The sequence below is a fragment of the Talpa europaea genome (genome assembly GCF_964194135.1).
Source record: "Talpa europaea genome assembly, chromosome: 10".
Classification (NCBI taxonomy): domain Eukaryota; kingdom Metazoa; phylum Chordata; class Mammalia; order Eulipotyphla; family Talpidae; genus Talpa; species Talpa europaea.
The window spans coordinates 4,214,795-4,236,935 of NC_140077.1; the positions used below are offsets into that span (position 1 = coordinate 4,214,795).

The 22,141-nt window shown below is 55.4% G+C and overlaps 1 protein-coding gene across 2 annotated transcripts in view; it reads right to left on the reverse strand.

The window, feature by feature from the left end:
• LHPP (phospholysine phosphohistidine inorganic pyrophosphate phosphatase) overlaps positions 1–13,318 on the reverse strand; it is a gene marked incomplete at both ends in the record, with an annotated part of 82,294 nt that extends 68,976 nt beyond the window's left edge. For both annotated transcript variants that reach the window (XM_084246246.1, XM_084246245.1), the window contains 2 exons: positions 630–817; positions 13,194–13,318. In XM_084246246.1, coding sequence (XP_084102372.1) covers positions 630–817; positions 13,194–13,318 — 313 coding nt within the window. The remainder of the gene's footprint in view (positions 1–629; positions 818–13,193) is intronic.
• Between the last annotated feature and the right edge of the window lie 8,823 nt (positions 13,319–22,141).

The following is a 22,141-nucleotide window of genomic DNA, read 5'->3' on the forward strand; positions in this document are numbered from 1 at the left end:
TTCGCCTCTGCCAGGGGCCTGTCAATCAAAATATCAAGAGGGAGGGAGGGAGGGTAGGAGGGTAGGAGGGAAGGAAGGGGCACATGGAAGCACAGGTATCCTGAACTTGTTTTGGGTGTTTTGGGGTGTTGTCAGTTGTGTTTTTGGTTTTTTTTTTCCCTTTTTGGTGATGTCCTGAATGTGGAAGCACCATTGTGCCTCTTTTAAATATTTATAAGATACCAGATATCACAGCTCCTCCTGCTTCCTACCAGAAAAGCTCCCGACTGAGGGTCAAAGGGACTTGCATTTAGACTAATATCACATTTCATTCGCCAGAGAGCAGATACAGAGCAGACCCAGACTGGAGTCACAGATACAGCCCAGGCTACAGAACACACACACGCGCGCACACACACACACACACACGCACACGCGCAGCTAGTCCAGGGTTTTCCTCTCAGGCGTCACCTGAAACCTGCCTTGACGACCCTCTATGAGGGCCACAGGTTTCCACCACCCAGCAGCCAGGTGCCACCTCTGTGCCCCTCCCAATGGTCTGGCCCAGGCGATAGTGGCCTGGAATCCTCCCCCAGCCCCACTCAGAAAGGGGTGCCTCCCCCACCAGGTCCCCGGACCCGCAGGCCTACCATCGTGGACGAGCAGGTGGGGCCGCAGGCCTCGCTCCCGCAGGATCAGGCAGGCGGCCGGGGCGGGGGCGGTCACCTCTCCCTCGGAGATGTCGAAGCCCAGGCGCCGCAGCAGCTGCACCAGGTCTCCCCGGGACTTCTGCGACTCGTTGGTGCAGAACCTGACCTTCAGCCCGGACCGCTTCAGCCTGCGGGTGAGGACACAGGCCGAGGTGCCGTGAGCAACAAGGGTCGGCAGAACAGTCCCAGGGGGGGAGGTCGGGCCACCCTGGGTGCCTGAGGCGGCCGTGACTGGCCCCAGTGTATTTGGCTGGGACTCGGCGCTGGAGCAGGGCCTTTTCAGGGGACCCAGACTGGATTCCGCCCTCCTCTGCATCCTCACTGAGCTGACACACCCGAGATTCCGCAAGGTTCCCACCTGCCTTTCGCCCACCACCTCCCTGCCCTGCACCTCTCCACCAGCACTGTTCTCAGGGGAGACCCACCCCCACCCACTCCACCACGCCCTCCTGCTGCCTGGCTAGAGGGCCCCCCTGAAAGTTGGCACAACTTCTCTGAGCCGTTCCACGATCGGCACCTCCACTTGGCATCTGGAACTACCTAAGTGCGCGACTTATTAACTCGGCGCCCACATTCCCGAAAAGCGCGAAGACCGAGCGGCCAAGCTGTCACTGTCACGGGGTAAGGCCTACCCGCAGTCACCACCTGCAGCAGCAGTGTTCAGTGCGTGATTTGTTACTTAGAAGTCCATACCTACATATGGCTGGCGTGGCCCGAGTCTGTGTCTACCGACGTGGCCCCACGTCCACAGGGAACACACAGATGCTCAGGCTTGAAATCAACCTCCATCCGGGCTGGGAAGTGAGAGCCATCTAAAAACGAAGCTCCACCTCAGCCCTCCACGACTCTAACCTGCTGTATGCAGAGCACACGGGGGCTTGGAGAGGTCAAGTGCTCTGTTCCTGGATCTGGGACTTGGGGGATGTGGGCTATTTCCTGCCTGACCTGACACAGAACCTGGACTGTCTGTCGAGCCATGTGCACCCAGAGCAGCCCAGAGAGCCCGCAGAGCAGAGGGGTCCGAGGAGACAGCGCTGTGGTCCCAGATGAGGTCTGAGAGAAGGCGGGGGCCACCTGGAGTCTGCCAGAGGACAAGGAGCTGGCTGGGGAAGGTGGGCGGGGCAAGGGAGGAGCAGATGCGTGCAGCCCCACCCCCTGGGCTGCTGGCAGGCAAAAAGGTGAGCTGGAAAATGAGGCTGGAGAGGAAGGTCACTGAGGAGAGTGCCCTTGTAATTGCTGTCTCCCTGCATGCTCATGAGGTCGGGATTGGGGTCCACTGGGGCCCAGACCCTCCCCATGGCTGCAACAGGACTCCGGGCAGAGCAGGCCCCCAACAAGGGCTGGCTGAGTGGTGGGTTCTCCAGGTGACCCTTTCTAGGGCCACACCGACCACGCCTCCCCCAGGGGTACCAAGCCTGCAGCCTCGAGAGCTTGGCAGCAACACCCAGAAGTCAGTGGTGAGAACACACACTCCCAAGTTAGCATGAGCGTCCTGAATGCACACACTGGGGCTGACGGTGCGGCTGGGAAGGAGGCTGCAGCTGACTACAGTGCGGACGCACGCCTGGCTGCCAACGTCCAATCCCCAGCCCAGGTGATTCAGTCCTTTCTTAGTATTTGTCTTTCCTAATCAGAGGGTTATGAATTATCAATTACACTTAGTGGTTAATTGCCCTTCATAAAGACAGCTTTTGTATTTTTAAATTAGGCAGTTAATATATTGTAACTAATAGCATCACCTTGTATGTTACGGACAGCTCTCCGCTGATTGGCGCCCTGGATGTGTGATTCACACCCAGGTTAATGGAGCAGTTGAGTGAAGAAGTGCAGGGGAGCCAGGGGACTAATTATTGCTAATGAATTATGATCTGACCTTCTCAGAACAGTGAGCAATCCGTGTGACAGTGGGATGACAGCACCTCACACCTGCCATTCCCACCACCACTTCAGAGGCCCGTGCGAAAGTGAGTACCCAGCGCTCTCGCGATGCTGAGGCCATGGTCTTGGCAAGACCCACATAAGCTCCCCCAAAACCTGAGCTTTTCAATCCAAATCTACTACTTCTATTTATTTATTTTTTAAGATTTTATTTATTTTTGCATAGAAGAACAGGGTGTAGGCCAGAGGTGCGGGGTTGAGAGGAGTCACCAGAGACAGAGTGGGGAACAGAACAGCTGGATCCACTGAAATACACTGCTGAGGGGAGCAGTAGGGAGACAGGAGAGGTCTGCTGCACCATGTGGGCCACCTCCCTGGCCAGGGATCGAACTCAGGCTGTTGAGGTGATGATGCGGAGACCAAACCCCTAGGCCACCAGGGAGGCCCCCAAATCTACTAGTTTTAAGAGATGGAATCAGATGCTGAAAAATCTGGTGGGAAATGGTTGGGAAGTCTGTCCATCCGTGCCCCCCGACATCCCTTCCTGATAACATCACCACCGCTGACATCCGCAATGAGCATGTCCTCTTCATCTTTCTTAACAACTGAAATTCATAAATGTACATTATTTATTAAAATTGTAAAGTCCAACTATGAGCCTTGGGGCTCAGGGTCCTGATCAGCTGATACCCTTACTCCCCAGGGCAGAGCCATTGGCTTATGTTCCCTACAAACACCCCCAGGCCTGCTGAGGCGCTAAGTATGTGCTAAGTGAGTGAGTGTGCTAAGTGAGTGAGTGGGAAAGAACCATCACCCCATTCTAGAGAAGAGGAAACAGAGGCTGCAGGAGGTAGAGGCCTACAAGGTCACAAGGCTTATAAGAAGCAAAGCCAACGAACCCTTACCTGGCTATGCAGGAATGCACAGACCCTCACACCCAAGCAAAGGCAGCCACTTTGCAGTAAGGGAGGTGCCGCCCCAGCGAGGCTCAGGAACATAGGCCCAGCTCTGCTCAGCCCTGTACCCCACTGGAAGGGAAACTGACACTGTCCCCCTGTGTGCACTTGAGGGACAGAAAGTAAGATGATGGTGAGCACCAAAGGTGACACCCTGAATGGATCATGCTATGGACTGAACTGTGTCCCCCAAATTCATGTTTGAAGCCCTAGCCACCAAGGTGACTGCATTTGGAGACAGGAGCTCTAAGGAGGTAGTGAAAGCTAACTGAGGTCGCAGGGGTGAGGCTCTAATATAGGGTTAGTGTCTTTGCAAGAAGAGACAGCAGGTGTTTCCCTCCCCCGCTCCCCAAGAGAAGGCCACGTGAGGACACAGCAAAAAAGGCAGCGCCTACCAGCAGGAAGAGAGGCCTCGCAGAAGCTGACCACGTGGACGGCTTAGTGTTGGATTTCCCGGTCTCCAAAACTAAGGAAGTACATTTCTGTTGTTTAAACGCCCCACCCCTCCGCCCATGGGTTTTGCTCTGGCATCAGAACAGACTACTTCAGTTAAGGAACCTAGTCTTGGCACCTCCTGGTGGGGGCGCTGCCAGCGTCACAGCTGTGGCCTTGGAGGCTGCCGATATCAGGGAAACCTGAGCCCGCAGGGCATCAGGCACAGCTGGCCAGGGGCGCAAGCCCCAGGGATTTCAGCATCCCCGCAGGGCCAGCTCTGCTTCAGGTTATTACCCACATCCTTCCCAACACCCAGAACCCCAGAACAGGGCTTCTCCCGCAGGTACCTGAGGCCCAGCGCAGGGCCCCAAGACCACAGTGCTGTCTCCACAGGCCGCCCGGCCCCAGCAGCCCCGACAGGGTGGGGGTTTGCCTCCACCTCCTGAGTCACAGGGGATCTTTGAACTGACCTTTACCTCATCCTGGCAGGCCAGGACAAGCCCCTGAGTGACAGCGTCGCCTGGTGCAATTACCCGCACATCGCATGAGCCAGTCCCTTGCAAATCACCTCAGACCTCACACATCTGCTGGCTGTCGGCATCTGCCAGGGGCACTCACCCGAAAATAATGGAAACCCTCTCATTACCGGTCGGTAGCAGGTAGCGCTAGGAGGATCACCGGCCATCCCCAGTGACCTTGGCAGAGCTCCACAGTTCGCTGCCCACTTGGGCTCCCGCCCAGAGGCCCAGGGAGAGGCTGGGCGGGAGGGGAGGAGCTGCTCCAGGCAAGGCCCCTCCCAGCTGGGCCCACCCTCCCTCCTCACCCCCACTCAGTCCCCACCCCAGCCCCAGCCCTAGGGAAGCATCCTCCCACACAGAGGGTCCTCTCGTCACCCTGAGTGTCTGTCCTCACCTTCCCTATAGCCAAGTCCTAGTCATCCTTTAAGGCCGGGTTCATGGGCCCCCTCCTCCAGGAAGCCCCCATCCCCCGCCTCCTGCCTCCACCGAGGCAGAGCCCACCTCCTCCTGCTGGACCCATGGGCGCTAGGTGTGGCTCTCCACATCCACCCTGGCATCAGCACGGGCAGGCCCGCCCTCCTCTGCCTCCGCCTCCAGCTCAGGCCTCCTCAGAGGGTTTCCAGAACCCCGACCCAAGCCTGGTGCCCCAACAATAGACACTGGATGAGCAGCTGAGCTCAGGGGCTTCCCCATGCCTGACAAGCTCAAGTCCCCTGTGAGCAGAGCCCCAATCTACCAACCGTACACCACCGTGGCCTCTCCTAGATGCGAGGCTGTAGGTGGGCCAGGGCCACAGAGCTAGAAGAGGGGCCCGCGGGGACTGGAGAGGGGGCGGTCAGGGCTACAGGGCCACAGGGACCCCAGAGGACAGTGCACTGTAGGACTCAAAGCAGCAGTTCACAGCTCACAGTCGGGGGTCCTGCCTGGCCCACCAAGGGAAGTCAGCATCTGGGCAGGGACAGCTCAAAGGTTCCCAGGGCCCAAGACCGGCAGGAATTGACTCCCTGTCCTGTCACCCTCACCTGGACGCTCTCCAGCGTTCTCCCCAGATGACCTGGCGGGAGACCCACCGCCCAGCGTGGCAGTGCTGTCCTGCGAGAAGCCCCCAACCCACCCAAATTCCAAACTTGACGGCCCTGCCTGGAGATGGACCCAAACCTTCCCGACACCCACCCAGGGAACCTGGCGGAAGAACTCCGCGCTCCTCACCCCGCCCGCCGGCAACACGGCCACGGCGGGGCTTCAGCGACTCCCTACACTCCGCCGGAGCCAGGGTTCCAGAGGCCCCTCCTCAGAAGGAAAGGACACTGGTGGCAGTTGGGGGGTCCCAGCAGCCCAAACCACTGTCTGAGTTTGAGACCTTTGGCTGCCTCCCTCTCAGAAGGCCCCAGAGGCTGAAAACACACACATGTGAAGAACTGGAAGCGCAAAGTGTTTATTTATCCCAAGAAACCAACTTTTTAAAATAGAAGGTCAACAGGCACGCCATGAACAGAGAATCAGTTATTGTGCACCCCAACAGGCCCATGTTCATTCCGGGAGGGCCCCACCCAGTCCCCACATGCCCAGTGGGCATCAGCTCAAAGTCAGGGACCCACCTGGTGGCGAGAGCAGCGGGCTTCTGCCCCCCGTGGGCGCAGGGCCTGGGTTCCCGCACCTGTACCTCGCACGTGCCCTTGGCCAGCAGGCCGGGGGCCAGACCTTGGAGTCCTTGAGCCCCAGCCATAAAATGGGGTAATGGTGGCACGTGGCCTTCTAGTTGAGACACTAGAGACTCGCCCACATCCTGGAGTCCCCTTGGAGCCAGGGCGGCTGAGGGAAGCCGGTAAGAGCCTTTGCCAGGAGTCCAGCCAGCCTGCAGCGCTGCCCCTGACAGTGATCCCCTCTTCCAGGTGGACAGCTGCCCCCGGCCCCGAATGGCGCACCTGACATCACCGGCAGCGGCGTGCAGCGATGTCATCAGAGGCCAGGCAAGAAACCAGAGTCCAAAGTCTGGATGGCGCGGGGACGGATGAGAGGCCCTGACGCACATGGTCCGGCCTGGCTGGGCCTCCCGGTCTAGGCCAGTGACCCCAGAGGGGCAGTGATGAGGTCAAATAGATCTCAGGCAGGCCCCACAGCCAGGCCCTGATGAAACATACCATGCCTTCCTCAGGCCCGTGACCACCTCCCCTGCCACCCGGCATGTCCCTTCTCTGACTTGTCGGAGCCTCGCAGCTCACCAAAGGGACGCGCTGAGCCAGAACACTGAGCTACAACTTATTCATAAACACAATTTAGAATCAGGCACAGGGGGAGCCAGAGGTGGCCTCGGAGATCATCCAACCTACTGGTTCAGCTCACAGAGGCGGGACGTTGTGGGCAGTGATGGGGCCTTTGGGTCACTCCCCAAGCTTGGAAAGTCAGCCACCAGCCAGTCCTCCCAGAGCACCATCAGGGGCTGGTCTCTGGTGGGCGCTGCAGGGGTCAGAGGCCAGGCAGGTCTTCCAGAGAAGGACGAGCCTGGCTCAGGAAGCAGACACACCCAGAGCACCTCCAAAGCCTCTCACTGTGCCACCGAGGCTTGTCACCAACAGTTTCCACGTCCGCAGTGTGTAACACTGACAGCAACCACTTGAGACTCTTTATTTTTTTTATAAGATTTATTTATTTATGCATACAAGAACTGGAGACCGGCCAAAGGTGTGGGGAGGGGTGCATGAGAGAATTCACCAGAGATCGAGTGGGGAAAAGAACAGGTAGATTGAAAAACACTGCTGAGGGGAGCAGCAGGCGAGTCAGGAGAGGTCTGCTGCGCCATGTGGGTCTCCCCCTGGCTGGGGCTCAACCTCATGCTGCAGTGGCTGTGGAGAGCTTCATAGGTTGCATCTTAATCCCTTGCCCCTCCAGGGAGGCCCCTTGAGACTCTTTTTAAAAACATACCCAAAGCACCCAGCACTGTCAAGCATGCGGTGAATGGTGGCGAGCCCCCGGTGGCTGGCTGCTTCGCCCACCCACCCCCTTTACTCACAAACTCACATAAAATCTTCCAGACAACCTGAGAGCTGGGTCAATGTGCCTGCTTACACATGAGGACCTGGGGGGCAGAGGGGCCGAGTGCCCACCACGCCCTAAGGGCAGGGCCTGGACAGGAGCCCTCTATTACTGGCTTCAACAAAAATATACACAAACGTGGGCCTCCCCGGTGGCGCAGCTGCCCGCGGCCTCTGCGGCGCCGGTTCGATGCCCGGCTGCTCCCCGGCCACTGGAGGAGGGTCCCGCATGGCGCGCAGACCTCTCCTGCCGCCCGCTGCTCCCCTCAGCAGTGTACTTCGGTCCTTCTGCCTGTTCTGCTCCCCTCTCTGGCTCTGGTGAATTCTCTCACCCTCCCGCGCTTCTGACTGTACCCAGTGCATGTATAAACAGAACAAACAAACAAACAAATAAATCAAAAAAAAAATATACACAAACGTGAAAAATACAACTCTCTGGCAGAGCCAGTGGCTTCGTTTTGAACGTGCACCGAGTTCACAACCTGACTCTATTTGCAAAATGGCCCCTCTTCAGCATCACCTGCCCTCTAGCAACGCCACATTTCCTGACATGGACTAAGTCCAGTGTTGGCCTCAGAGAAAATATCTTACCTAATATATCTTACTTAAAATATCTTACTGCCCAAATCACAAGTGTTACAGGTGGGAAACTGAGGCACAAAAAGGCTGAGGAACTGAGCCGAGAGCACATCACAACCAGAGGGCAGGGTCGGACTCAAAGCCTAGGCCCTGGCCCACAAGTGCTGACACCCTATTTTATGGGCGACAGAACAGAGGCCAGGGCCCTGATGTCCCTCCTTCTCCCCATAAGGTGTTTTGGGGCAAGGCCCCCCTCTGAGTTTCAGCTTCCTCCTCCACACAGAGAAAGCATCCCACCTGCCTCAGGCGTGGGAAGTGCCCTGCACCCGGCCATGGGCAGGCAGATCGGGGCCTGCCCTGCTGGCGTGGCTCCTCTGTTCCTCCTGAGGGTAGGAGGTCCATTCGTGATCTTCTGAGTGACCACTGCCACACCTGCCTCATCAGCCAGGGGTTTCCGACCGGAGGCGGCATCTGTCAGGATGAACAATTCACTCAGCTCCAGCACCCCCAGCCTGGCCGCACTAGATTTCCACAGGTGGCCCTGGCCACCCAGGCTGAGAACCAGAAACAGCGCTTGTTGGGGACAGACTCCCATGTCCACCCACGGCCTTGCTGCCACCCCCACAAGTCAGGTTGAAGGTTCCATTGTTCCTCTACCCCAGCCACCTGTGGGCCGTCCTATCTCCTTTATCTTTTTGAAGAAACACAGAATTCCACACACGTTGTCCTACGACCTTTTTATTGACTACATACAACATCCAGTCCGATAAACTAACGTCAGCACCAAACAGCGACCTCAGACTTCTGACCAGCTGTGGAGTATCTGCGGCCTGCAAGCCATAACCTACTGCCCTGTCCCCTCCTGATGGACGTGGACTTGTTTCAGGCTGCGAGTTTATATAAAATTCTAAACCGTAAACGTGCCGTGCCTCCCACCTCGGACCTCAATCCCGTCACTGACTACCCCACAATCAACATTACAGACTTAACATCAAAAATACACTATTCAGACAAGGCTCTTCGCTGTTTCTCAATTTTGAGGTTCTACCCTGAATTTCATCTGAGGATAGAGGCTCTGGGGCCAGGTAACCCCTGGAAGTGTGGGGACTCCAGCCTCCAGGGAAGGGTGTAATGGGGACCTCACAGGACAGGTCCAGTCAGGAAAGGGAGGGGGCTGCTTCTTAAATCCCAATGTGCTTTGAAAGAAACAGAGGAAAAGGTTTGGAAAGAGCCACGGTGTCCCCCCTGGGGAATGCCTGGTGAGAAGGCGCTGGTCTGTTCACACACGAGCGGACCTGTTGACAAGAACGGAGCCACCACGGCTCCCGCAGTCCCAACTGCAGGTGTCTGAGGACAGAGCCAGGGCAGCGAGCTCCGTCTGAGGCCCTCCGCCACCCCTCCCTGCTATGAACACAGCGTCCCCACAGTATGTGGCAGCAACGTGGCCGGGCTTTCTCCACAAACCCCATGTCCAAGGTCCAAGCTGAGTCAGGACAGCCCCTCTTGGCCTCAACAAATGCAAACAAACATTCCCCCCAAACGCCTCAGCATCCCCTGCGGCAGGTGCAAGTCACGTGTCGGGATGGATGGGGGCAGGTGAGGCTCCTGGCTGGCAGAGGTCCCCGAGCAGCTATGATCATTACTGTCCTCCTGGGGAGCCATGTCCCTAGGGTCAGGCGGTGCCAGGCCAGCCAAGCTTTGAGGTAGGCCGCGAAGTCTGCGGGCTGGCGCACTTCCCTGGCCCAGTTCCTCGCTGCTCCAAGCACTGCCCGGCTTTTCCAGGTTCCCAGGGCTTCTGGTCCACACTGAGGCCCCGCTTAGAAGGACGGGTCTTGGTCTTGGGCAGGGTCCGTGGCACTTGGGCGATTGGGGCCGTCTGGGGTGGGAATTGTTTTATGAGGCGGCCCTGGGCTGAGAACCAGCCTGCTTCCTTCCGCCGGCCCCTAAAAGGCCACCGGCCTGCCCAGCAGATGTGCTTTAGTGGCCTGCGACAGGATGCAGTAAATGCCCACTCGCCTTTCACATGCAGATGCCTCCAGGCCATCCTTTGTGCCGGCCTGCCCCAGGGCCGGCTCCTGCAGCCCCTGCTGTGCCTGGGCCTGCTTCTGAAAGGCTCCCCTCAGGGAGCCCAACTGCCCAAGAATGGACTCCAATAAAGGGCCTGTTGGGGGGACCCTGGCTGGTTACAGATGTCCCACGACCACGCCCACCCCAAGGCCCAGAGCAGTAAGAGGGGGCGGCCTGGCCAGCACTGTCCCGGCAGCCCTGGTGGTGGAGGGTCCACTCAGTGTCCTCAGACGCCGGGTTATCCTATTTTCTCATAGGGAAGGCTCCTGGCCCAGCTGGCTCCTCATCTCCCTGCCGCTCAGCCTACACCTGATGCCAGTTTTCTGGGTGCTGTTAACCCTGCTCTCCCCATACCAGACCCTCAGCTTCACAAGGGCAGGGAGGTCCCCCTGCCCTGTCACTGTCGCGTGTCTCAAAGCCTATGGCAGTGTTTGCAGTTACTGAAATACTCAGTATTCTCTGGGTGTGTGAGTAAAACAAGAGGCTATTGTGCTATTGTGGGGCAAACTGGGAGAAGGGGATGCAGGGGGAAGGCCTGGCCACCTTTCCTTGAAAAGGGGATGTCACCCCTGGATCAAGGCTAGTTATGAAGGTCACACGTGCGGTGTGGCACCTACCTGGGACACGCCAGGCCTCTGCGGAAGGCGACTGTCATTAAGGTGGCCAATATTGTTTTAAAAAGCAGGATACCCTTCAAGAGGATGAGAAGCAGAACACCGACACATACTATCCATAGCGTGAAAGGTCAAAAACATCACGCTACGTAAAAGGAGTTAGCTGCAACACTGCGTACTGCGTGACTCCATTTAAATGAAATGTCCAGAAAAGGGAACTTGAGATAGGCGTGTTTGTAGAGGCAGGGGGTCACGGGAAATCTCTGTCCCGTCCACACAATTCCGCTGTGAAGCTGCATCTGCTCTAAAACATAAAGTCTAATTCTTAAAAAGTAAGAAAAATAAAAAATGAAAGGCAGAGTTTATACTTTGTTTTCTGACTCCCCCAAAAGGTGGGGAATTTTCAGAAAATCTGAGCACACCTGACATTGCAGGAAGTCCAGGAAGAAAAGGGGTGTATAGTGAGTTGCCCCATCCCCCTCTGGGGTTCCTAGGAGGGACCCTGTGGAGCTAGGAGGCTGCCTCCCTGGCAGGCTTCTCCCGCCCCCCGGAACTTCCTGGAAGGCTCTTGCTGGACTTCAAAGCCAGCCAAGCCTGCATATCACAGAGCAGGCCGCAAAGAGGCCTCACCCAGGTGGCCGCAGAAACTACAAAAGCAGCCCAGCGCCCAGCACCCTGGCAAGCAGGGCCAGTTCTGAAGAACTGTCCAGGCCATTCCTGGCTCAGCCACCACAGAGGGAAATGGCGGAATCCCTTGTGCTTAAAACATTTCTTTGGAAAACTCCAGAAGCGGGCATGTTTGACTGGGGGCACGTTTCCCATGTTTATACACTCACTGCCACCCAGGGTCTGGAAGCTGAGCTCCCTACAGGCAGGAGACCCCCAGGGAGGAGGGCACTGATGGGCAGCCTTGAACTGGAGGGGTCCGTGGACCTGTGGGGGCCAGGCCTGTGTAGAAGGCCCTTGTCTTTAAAAAGCAGGCAGAAAAGCTGAAGAGAGAAAAGGACTGTCAACCCAGAGCCAGAGGGCACCTCAACATGGGCAATCCAAGCTCTGTGGGCATTGAATAAGGGGTGCTGGTTCCTGGGCTGCTAGGGGCTCGGTGAATAAAAACCCTGCAGGGATATCTGGGTAGTTGGATGCAAGGAGGGATAAAATCCAGATACCTCTCCATGACTCTTAAGTCCCTGCCAGCTACAGCCACACTCCCACTATGCCTTGCTCTTAGTTCCCTGAACTCTGGCCAACCTCTCCTCAGGTCTTTCCAGCTGCTGTTCCCTCCACCTGGAATGCATGTCCTCTGCCCCTTCATGTTGATGATCCTTCTTGCCCTCTGGTCCTGCCCAGCTCCTTCTCAGCACAGTCCTCAGAGCCCTCTCTAGCACAGGCCACCCTCACCCTGTCACCCAGAATCTGCTTTCTTCATGTCACTTATGCCACCGCGGTGACTTACCCTCTGTGTCCAGGTTTACTTCCAACTCCCCTCCAGATGTGAGCCCCATGAGGCCATGTCTGCCTCAGTCACGGTCCCTGGGGCTCTGGCCTCCTGCTCCCCCATACTTAGCCATCTTCACCTCAAAACACAGCTCAGAGCCCTCTGTTCCACCCACTTAATGCACTGGACTCTAACAGAGCTAAAGCCTAAGGTAACAGAGACTAAAGCAGAAGCCAGGCAGGCGCTGATGTGAGTTCCTGGCCTCCGAACACCTGTTTTGCTCTGCAGAACCACCAGACTGGTGTACAGATGGGTGGGGTGGCGTCTCTAGAAGGACCCAGGAGATCATTTAACTGCTGTCCACAGCTGGAGAAACTGAGGCCCACTGAGGGGAGACCACCAAGCCGGGGTCCCCCAGGCAGTGACTCTGGACCAAATCTTGTACAATGAGCCCTTCCAGCTGACTCTCAACATCACGGGCGCCCTGGCCGGCGATGCCAACGGTGATGGCACAGCCCTCGGGCCAGTGGTGCCAACCACCGTCCTGGCAGTGTCCTGTTTACAAGCCTTGGTGTGCAAGTCGCCCTGCCCTCCAGCCCAAGACAGCCCAACGGATGATGACGCCAGCCACACGTCAGGTAAACGTGCTGGTAACCGCATTGAAAGTCCAACAGGTGTGAGGATTCCTTTAATACACTTTATTTAAGCTAACGTATTCAAGTCGTTATCAATGCAACAGGTAATCAATATCTAACACTGTAATCCCGTATTTCACATGTTTCTCACTCGGGCTTGTAACCCAGCGTGGATCTGACACTCAGAGCACCTCTCCGCTCCCCCCGGCCGCACGGCGCAGCTCTGCCCGGCAGGGCCAGCGCCCGCCCCCGGCCCCCCGGCCCCGCAGGGGCTCCCCCCCCTCCCCGGGCGGGCGCGGGCTCCGGGCGGGCGGGCGGGGGCGGGGCCGGGCGGCGGCCCGCGAGGCCCACTCACCTCGCCACCGCCTCCACCGAGCCGGCGATCGGCGTGCCGCCGTCCGCGCCGCCGTCGTACAGCACGCCCGAGATGTCGAGCAGCACCCCGCGCACGCCCGCCAGCCGCTCGCCCCAGGCGGCCATGGAGCCCCGCGGTGCGGCGCGCGCCGTCGCGCTGACCCCCGCGTCCCGTCCCGGCGGCGCCCGCGCGCCCGCAGGGGTGCCTGGGAAATGTAGTCCGAGGGGCGGGGCCGGCGGGGAGGGGCGGGGCGCTCATCTGGGGGGCTGGACTCTGGGCGCTGCCTCCGCAGTGGGTCAGGCGCCTCTAAAGTGGGAGCTTCGTCTCCACGGGGCAAAAGGTAGAAAAAACAAAATGCCAGCTCCCAAGAAAGGAAGTCAGTGGCCCTCAAAATCAGAGGCATCAGGGCCTCCCTGGTGGCCAAGGGGTTGAGAGGCAACCTATGAAGCTAACCCGGCCAGGGAGCTACCCTCATGGCGCGGCAGACCTCTCCTGACTCGCCCGCTGCTCCACTCAGCAGAGTATTTCAGTTGACCTGCCTGTTCTGTTCCCCACTCTGTCTCTGGTGAATCTCCTCTCTCTCTCTCTCTCTCTCTCTCTTTCTCTCTCTCTCTCTCTCTCTCTCTCACACACACACACACACACACACACACACACACACACACACCCCACCTTTGGCCTGTACCCCAGCTCTTGTATGCATAAAAATAAAATAAATCTTAAAAAAAAAATCAGAGGCATCAGTAAAAGTAGCAAAAATTAAAGAGAACAGGCAACACCAGCACTTCACTGCTGTCCTTAAGCTTCGTCCTCCCAGGACCTGGACAACCCTAACAGTAAGGGGCATGGTTGGAAGCATAGCCAGAGAGTCCCGGCCTGGAATGCGATGCTAAGGAAATGATTCCCAAGGCCCAAGACTGTGAGTGTGGTGTAAACTGTGATGTCAAACAAGCTGAGAGAAAAGTGTGTGTTCAGGGACCCAACTTAGAGAAATTCTGAAGTGGCTATTGAGAAAAATATTACAATATCCAAAATGAAGAGTAGGTCACAACTTGGAGAATGCTTGAAGTAAATATTATATGAAAAGGTCAAATACAAAATTGTGTGTGGACGGCAGCCCTGCAAAAATAATGAGGCACAGGAATAGGATCAGGACGAAAATGGGGATGTCACAAACGATGTGCTGGACTTAGTGAGATGTGGGATGAATGTTTTTTCGTCAGATGTTCTTAACAGAGTAAGTCAAGTAATTATCAGCACAATTTAATCCCTAGAAGAATCAGTTCTCACTACATATCAATGAAAAAACATGATGACTCACATGGCTGTTCTGTATGCAGGACATCTGGGTGCAGAAAGGGTAAGTTACGACCTCTATTCTCACATCAAGATGGGGAAGAATAAGACACACACCTTTGGGAATGCTGAACAAATGTGAGCCTCCTCTCACCAGTGATAAAGATGCAGCCCCAGGGCTGTGGGCTCTGCCAGCGGGGAAGGCAGCCCTGGACCTTGAAGAATGGCCAGGCTTTTGCTTTGTGAGGAGGAAGAAAAAGGACAGCCTGCCAGAGGCGTGAGCAGTGCCAAATTCTCCCTTTGCCCTCCCTGCCGTCTCTAAAGCCGTGGTAGACAGAATAATGGCCCCTCACAGAAACCCAAGTCCTGATCCCCAGCGCCTTTGGATCTATGATCTGGCAGGCGAAAGGGTCTTTAGCTAAGGATCTTGAAATGGGAAGATTCTCTTGGATGATGCAAATGGGCTTAATATAATCATGAGTCCTTTTTTTTTTAAAGATGTATTTATTTATGCATTCAAGAGCTAGGGTACAGGCCAGAGGTGTGGGGGGGTGGGTGAGAGAATTCACCAGAGACAGAGTGGGGAGCAGCACAGGCAGACTGACTGAAAACACTGCTGAGGAGAGCAGCGGGAGAGTCAGGAGAGGTCTGCTGCACCATGTGGGTAGCTCCCTGGCTGGGGATTGAACTTTTGCTGCAGTGGCTGCAGACAGCTTCATAGATTGTGTCTTAACCCCTTGCATCCCCAGGGAGGCCCAACCATGAGTCCTTTTAAGGGGAAGGAGACTCAGTCAGAGAAGGAGACATGACAGCAGAAGTCAAGGCAAGAGTGGCTTGAAAATGCTCCGTTGCTGCTTGAATTGGACAGGGCCAGAGCTGGAGCCAGGACTGCAGGTGGCCTCTAGACACTAGAAAAGGCAAAGGAAGGGATTCTCCCCAGGAGCCTCCAGAATGAATGCAGTCCTGCCAACACCTTAATTTGTGGACTTCTCCCCCCTACAACTGTATATAATAAATTTGTGTTGTTTTAAGCCACTCAATTTGCAGTCCTTTGTTAGTGAAGCCACAGGAAATGAAGACAGGGAGCCAGATCCCTCAAGGGACAAATGATGTGTTGGTCCAAGTGGACTCACAGCCTTTCTTTGGATGTAATGGGCAAAGGGCATTGTAGAAGGTAGGGATGCCTTTGGCTGCATGTAACAGAAACCCAAGTATAATCGCTCACCAAACAGAGTTACAGGTTTTCATTGATCAAAAAGCCAAAAGGAAACAACCGTGGGCGAGAACCACAGCTCGCGGGGAGCTCAGGAAATAGGTTCCCTCCTTCGTTTCCCTCCATTAACCTTGTCATGTGGCTTTCACCCTCATGCTCTCGAGATGCCTGCTGCAGCCCCAGACATCACATCTCAAATTTAGGCAAGAAGAAGGGGAAGGAACAGGGCACTTGATGACTGAGTCTTGCCCTTTATACCAGGAAAACAAGTGTCCCCCAACCTGGTCTTGTTGACTCCTATTTATGTCTTTGGGGCCAGAGTGAGGCAGGTGGCACTCATTGCTGCCTGTTGTGTTTCCAATAACAAATTGATAAATTATGTATTTCAACTCAAATGTGAATCCATTCAACCCTCTATTGCTATAGATCCTGTGTGTATAATCCTTCTAGATTTGCTTGTATTTACTAGAACTCTTTGCTTGCCAGGGACAGAAACCCAATTTCAAGGGCTTACATTTATTTTTAAGATTTATTTATTTGTCCATAGGTGTGGGGGGTGGGATATGTGTGTGAGGATTCACCAGAGACAGCGGGGAGCAGAACAGGCAGATCCACTGAAATACACTGCTGAGGGGAGCAGCAGGAGAGACTGGAGAGGTCTGCTGTGCCGTGTGGGTCACAAACTCGTGCTGCAATGGCTAGCAATAGCTTGATAGGCACCAAAATAAATAAATCTTCTTTAAAAAATCTAGAACCAAGTTTCTCAAAATTTAAGGTGCTTGCAAATAACCTGGGGGACCTTACTAAAATGCATATTCTGCTTCAGTAGGTCTGGGGCGCATCTTGAAATACTGCATTTCTCTCAAGTCCTCAGGTGCCAATGCAGCTGGTGCCCAGACCACGCTTCCAAAACAGCAGTCTGGATTCTAGCCTTGAAAATGCCCTCTCATGCCCCCGGCAGCTATAACCTACGGTCCTGAGATGGGCTGGTTTTTTCCCTGAAGAGAGATGACTTTGCAGAGAAGGACAGTGTGTTCTAGACCCAGCCCACATGTTTGTATTGGTTAACAGAAGTGCTGATTGTCCAGGTTATAAATTATGCTCACCATTTGCTTCTTCCTGTCACTGCTTGGCAGGGTCTCCTCACCGACAGTTGAGGTCCAAGCTGTCTGCGCAAGTGCTTTTGAGCAACATGGGCAAAGGTTTGTGGGAGGGGACACTTTCCTGGAATCTCCATCTTTCTCTGGCCTCTGGCTGTGGAGCCTCCTGTTCCCTGTTTGTGCAAAATGCAGGGACTTAGTGGCTTTGAATAAGCATGTGGAATTATTAGGATCTGCTGTCAGGGAGCTCACTGACAGGAGCTACCTCTTATTGAAGAGACTGTGGTGGACAAAGGCGTGGGCAGGGGTGTGGGGAAAGCGGCAAAGAGCCGTTTTTGGAGTCCAGCAACAGGGGGCCCTCCTTGACGACAGCTAGGCCTGGGTGATCTTAACACAACTTGTAGCTGGGGGGGACTTGGGGGGACAATTAATTTCTTTCCTCCCAGCTTTTCTACTCCTGCATTTTTCTTTTGCAAACAGCATGTTGCCCAGTCTGAGTGGCCTCCTTAAATGTTTAGCCAAGGCAAAAGCCCAAGAAAGAACAGCTACTGTTTTTTTTAAGATTTATTTATTTATGCATACAAGAACGGGGGTACAGACCAGAGGTGTCGGGGGTGAGAGGATTCACAGAGACACAGTGGGAAACAGAACAGGCAGATTGACTGAAATACACTGCTGAGGGGAGCAGCAGGCGAGTCAGGAGAGGTCTGCTGCGCCATGTGGGTAACTCCCTGGCGGGGATCGAACTTGTGCTGCAGTGGCTGGGGATAGCTTCATAGGTTGAGTCTTAACCCTTGCACCACTAGGGAGGCCCCAGAATAGCTACTATTGTTAATGCTAATTATCATCATCAGAGGCAATTAACATGTATTCTGCGCACCAATATAACCCCTAGTGCTTCATCACCTTCTTTGATGCTTCCTCCACATGTCTCAGATAAAGAAATTATTGTTTTAACCTGTTGATTTGCAAGAAGAAAAACTGATTTCTTAAAGCAGAATATGTTGAGTGAACATTTTAATCTGGTGCAGTCCGGGGAAGGGTAGGAAGGCTGGGCCTCCCCGGTGACGCAGTGGTTGAGCGCTGGGTTGCGAAGCTGCCCGCAGCCTCTGCAGCGCCTGCTCAATCCCCGGCTGCTCCCCGGCCACCGGAGGAGGGTCCCGCATGGCGCGCAGACCTCTCCTGCCGCCCGCTGCTCCCCTCAGCAGTGTCCTTCGGTCCTTCTGCCTGCTCTGCTCCCCGCTCTGGCTCTGGTGGATTCTCTCACCCTCCCGCGCTTCTGACTGTACCCAGTGCTTGTATAAATAAATAAATAAATAAATAAATAAATAAATAAATAAATAAATAAATAAATAAATAAGTCTTTAAAAAAAAAAAAAGTGGGAAGGCTGCGCTTGGAGCTTCCACTAATCAGTCTCAGTCCAAGACGGGGGTTTTAAAAGGAACGCTTGTGCTGGTGGCAGTGGGCCAGCAGAGCCTGGCGGGAAATGGCCCCTGCTTGCCTTTAATTGTAAATGAACTCTCAGGCAACAGGAGGGACAGAGTCAAGTAAACATTTAAGGAGGGATTCTGCGGTGGTTTCCTTTTCAAATCCAGTGCCTTCTCACTCCTGTGTTGTAGATGAGGCTGGCTGGAAGACGTAGGTCTGGGGAAAGCTGGCTGAGGCCTTGAGCACTGGACAGTTGACTTCTTGGTCACCAAGCTGTGCCTTATGAAGTTGTCTCTTTGGCATATATGTGCTTCCCCGTGGTCTGGCTCAAACGGCAGGGTTTTACCTAGAGAATTCCAGTTGTGTTTTATTTCAGGAACAAGATTTTATCTAAGGTGCTTAAATGCAGTTCACACTATTGCTCTCCTCTGCATAAAGGGCAGACGCCCCCGTCATTAGCAGGGAGCCTGGCTGGCTGCAGCGATGCAGGGCTGTGCTGGAATCACAGGCCACTTTGTTTGCAGAATAGCTGGGGAAGCTTGGCACCGTTGATTTGCATCAGTGCCTCCAGAATAGCCTTCGCCTTCTCCTTAAAGATACTATCTAAACTGTGAAATTCATTAAATAGCCCCCAGAAATGGATCAGGTTATTTAACACAACATCCCTAATGGCGCAATACCTCAGCTGTCCGCACTGATAGGGAACATTGTCTTGGATAGTGTTATCAGCCCGGGACACCCGCTATGAATATTGATCCCCAGCTTGTTACAGCCATCACTTGCCATCAGGACAGGTCAGGGTTGGAACCCACCTAGCATCAAAGCAATTTAAAGACAGCACTCAGGCAGAATTTTAATGTCCACGCTGAAAAAACAAATCAACTCCACAAGCACAGGGAAGGCGGCTTGCTGGGTATGGATATCCTTGCTTATGGGAATATCTTGGGTATAAATGCACATGTGAGGACACTAGCAAGATACCAGGTTGTCAGATTATACGTACAGCAGGCCTCACCGCCTCCTGGTCCTTTACAAAGCACGTGGCCAGAAAACCAATGCCCAAAGACCCCCCTACCCCACCACCAAATTAAAGAATGTAGCCTGCTCACTGGATTGGGTGGGATGGGGGCTCAGCTTTAAGTTGGGTGAGTAAAGGGGCATTTTTTTGTGTAGAAGAACTGAGGTGCGGTCCAGAGGTTTGGGAGTGAGTGGATTCACCAGAGACAGAGTGGGGAGCAGAATAGGCAGATACACTGAAATGCACTGCTGAGGGGAGCAGCGGGAGCCAGGAGAGGTCTGCTGCACCCTCTGGGTAGCTCCCTGGCCAGGGATTGAACTCAGGCCAGAGCAGTGATAGGGCTGAGACTCAACTCCTAGGCCACCAGGGAGGTGCTAGAGGGGCATTTCTAGTCCTTCTGTGTTGTCTCAGACAGTGCTTCTTCATTTTCATCAATTTCTAGGAGCCAAGTACAGAGTGCCAGTGTGGCTGCGGGAAGCGCACATAGCAGACACACAGGAAAAGTAAAGGGCAAGACAAATAAAAATAACCGAAAAAAGTTCTTAAAGGGCCACAGTCTTAGAGACCATGGACTTTATGCATTCTTGACTTTTTCTCCAATTTGCTACTTCTCCTTTTTACTGTAACACCCATGGACCTCAAAGAAAAGATGATTTATATCATTTTAAACCAAATATTGGAGGCAATATATAAAGGGAAGGAAAATGACACAGATTTGGGCCACTCTGGGCTGTCATGGCTTTTCCTGTCTCTCTGGGATGGAGAGCAGGAGGGGGGGGGCTCTGTGATGCCAGCCCCCTCCCCAGAGAACAGCCTCAGGGTTTATTGCAGAACAGAGAAGACCATGGGAAGCCACAGATCCCCATTCTGGAGCCACCTTAAGGCGATCAATTTCTAGCTACCCCAAAGAACCTAAATAGGAAAAAATATGCACGTGGGTGGAAAAAAGCAAAAGGGGGCTGGGCTTGATTAAAAAAAAAAATTAAGTGAGGACCAGGTGAGAAAAAGTTGTGAAAACAGAGCATCCATGGGCCTCCCTGGGGGCACAGGGGTTAAAGACAGTGTTGTCAAGCTATCACCATGAATTCCACCCCCCCACCCCCGCTGGCCAGGAGCTACCCACATGGCAGATCAGATCTCTCCTGTCTCCCCACTGCTCCCCTCAGCAGGGTACTTCAGTAGAGCTGCCTGTTCTGCTCCCCACTCTGTCTCTGGTGACTCCTCTCACCCCCCACACCTCTGGCCTGTACCCCAGCTCTTGTGTGATTAAATAGATAAATCTTTTAAAAAAAAAGAAAAAGAAAACAGCACCCTGGCAGGTCTTAGGAAGGTTCTGTGATTCGCGACCCTGGCTCCTGGGCTCCACTGTTTGGTTGGGGGGCAGGGGGTTTCACAGGGCGCCTTCCCCTCGCTGGGAGGTGGGCCCTGTGTCGGGCAGGGCACTTCCTTTCTTGATTTCCTTTGAAAGCACAATTCATCTTCCCTTGAGGACTGGAGCTGCCTTGAATTTCGGCAGAGCTTTAAAGTCCCAGGGAAGACACAGGCGCCTGTGGGAGGGTCCTGAGGTTTGAATGAGAAAAGCGACCGGGACCAGGCCTCGGGGGCCTTCTCCTCAATAACAGATGGGATTAGCGGCCGGCGCTTTGCAGAGGTGTCTCCTCCCCTCGTCCCGCCTCACCTGCTCAGACAATATTAATTGCCAAGTCATTGTTTGGAAACCCCATGGGGCAGCGAAGAAAGGGGCAGCGGAGCTAGAGGTGGTTCTGGGCTGAGGGGAAGCCTCAGAATTTGCCGCCGAGATAAATGTTTAGTTCTCACAGGATCCCCGAGCCGCCAAAGGGAAGAAGCAGCGCTGGGAGGCGGGGCTGGTGGAAGCTTCTCCCAGCCCAGAAGGTCGCCACCCCGAGGGGTTCCTGCAGCCGAGGGGGCCTGATTGAGGCGTCTGCATTCTCTGACCTTAAATTCAAGTCAGAAGCATTTTCTTTGCGGGGCTGGGAAGGCTATGCGGCCCCCTCAGGCATCTCAGGGGCTGTGAGTGGGTGTCCCCTTGGAGGGGGCCTGGGTCACCCCTCAAAAACGCCTGCTGCTCTCCGACCCAGCTGGGCTCTGGGGTGGAGGTTTCCTGCAGGATTCTCGTCCTCCTTTTCCGAGACTGCGAGGGGCAGAAGAAAACCTGGGTTCGAATCCCGACTCTGTCACGGACAGCTGACCTTGGGCAACTTATTTCTCATCTTTGAACCTCAATTTCTTCTTTAGAATGGGGTGCCAGCGCTGCCAGGCCCCGCCCAGGCACAGGGAGGCTCTGGGATTCAAATGAGGTCGCGCCAGCCCGAGGCTCGGTCACCCGTGAAATCCGAGGGGGCCGGGTCAGAGCCCGTCGCGGCGACTCCCTGGTGGCGTGGGGACGTGCCGGGCGTTTCCACCAAGAAATCAGTCCTGGCGTCAATCGCATCCTCAATTCAAAGCTGGGGACCCTGGAGAAAGGGCGCAAACCCAAAGGGAGGGAAAAGGGGTGTGTGTGTGTGTGAACCCCTAGATGAAGGTCCTCCGACCTTCCCCGTCTCCGGCGTACCCCGAGCCCCCGACCGCTGGGCGGAGGTGCGCGGAGCCAGGGGCGCTGTCCCAGCGGGCGCGCGCCCCCCGCGCCTCCAGACGCCCCCGAGCCGAGCGCGGCCCCCCGGGCGCGGCGCGCGTAGTTTCTGGGCTGCCGCGCGCTGCACGTGGCGGGGCTGGGGCCGCGCAAGTGCCAATCCGCGCGCAGCCCCCCGCGGCTCTCCCCCGCCCCCTCCCCAGCTCCACTTGGCCGCCGCGACCCCCCTCGCCTCTGGACAGCTGCGACCAGCCACGGCCGAAGGCGGCGGGAGCGCGGGCTCGGGTCCGCGGGCGCCGGGC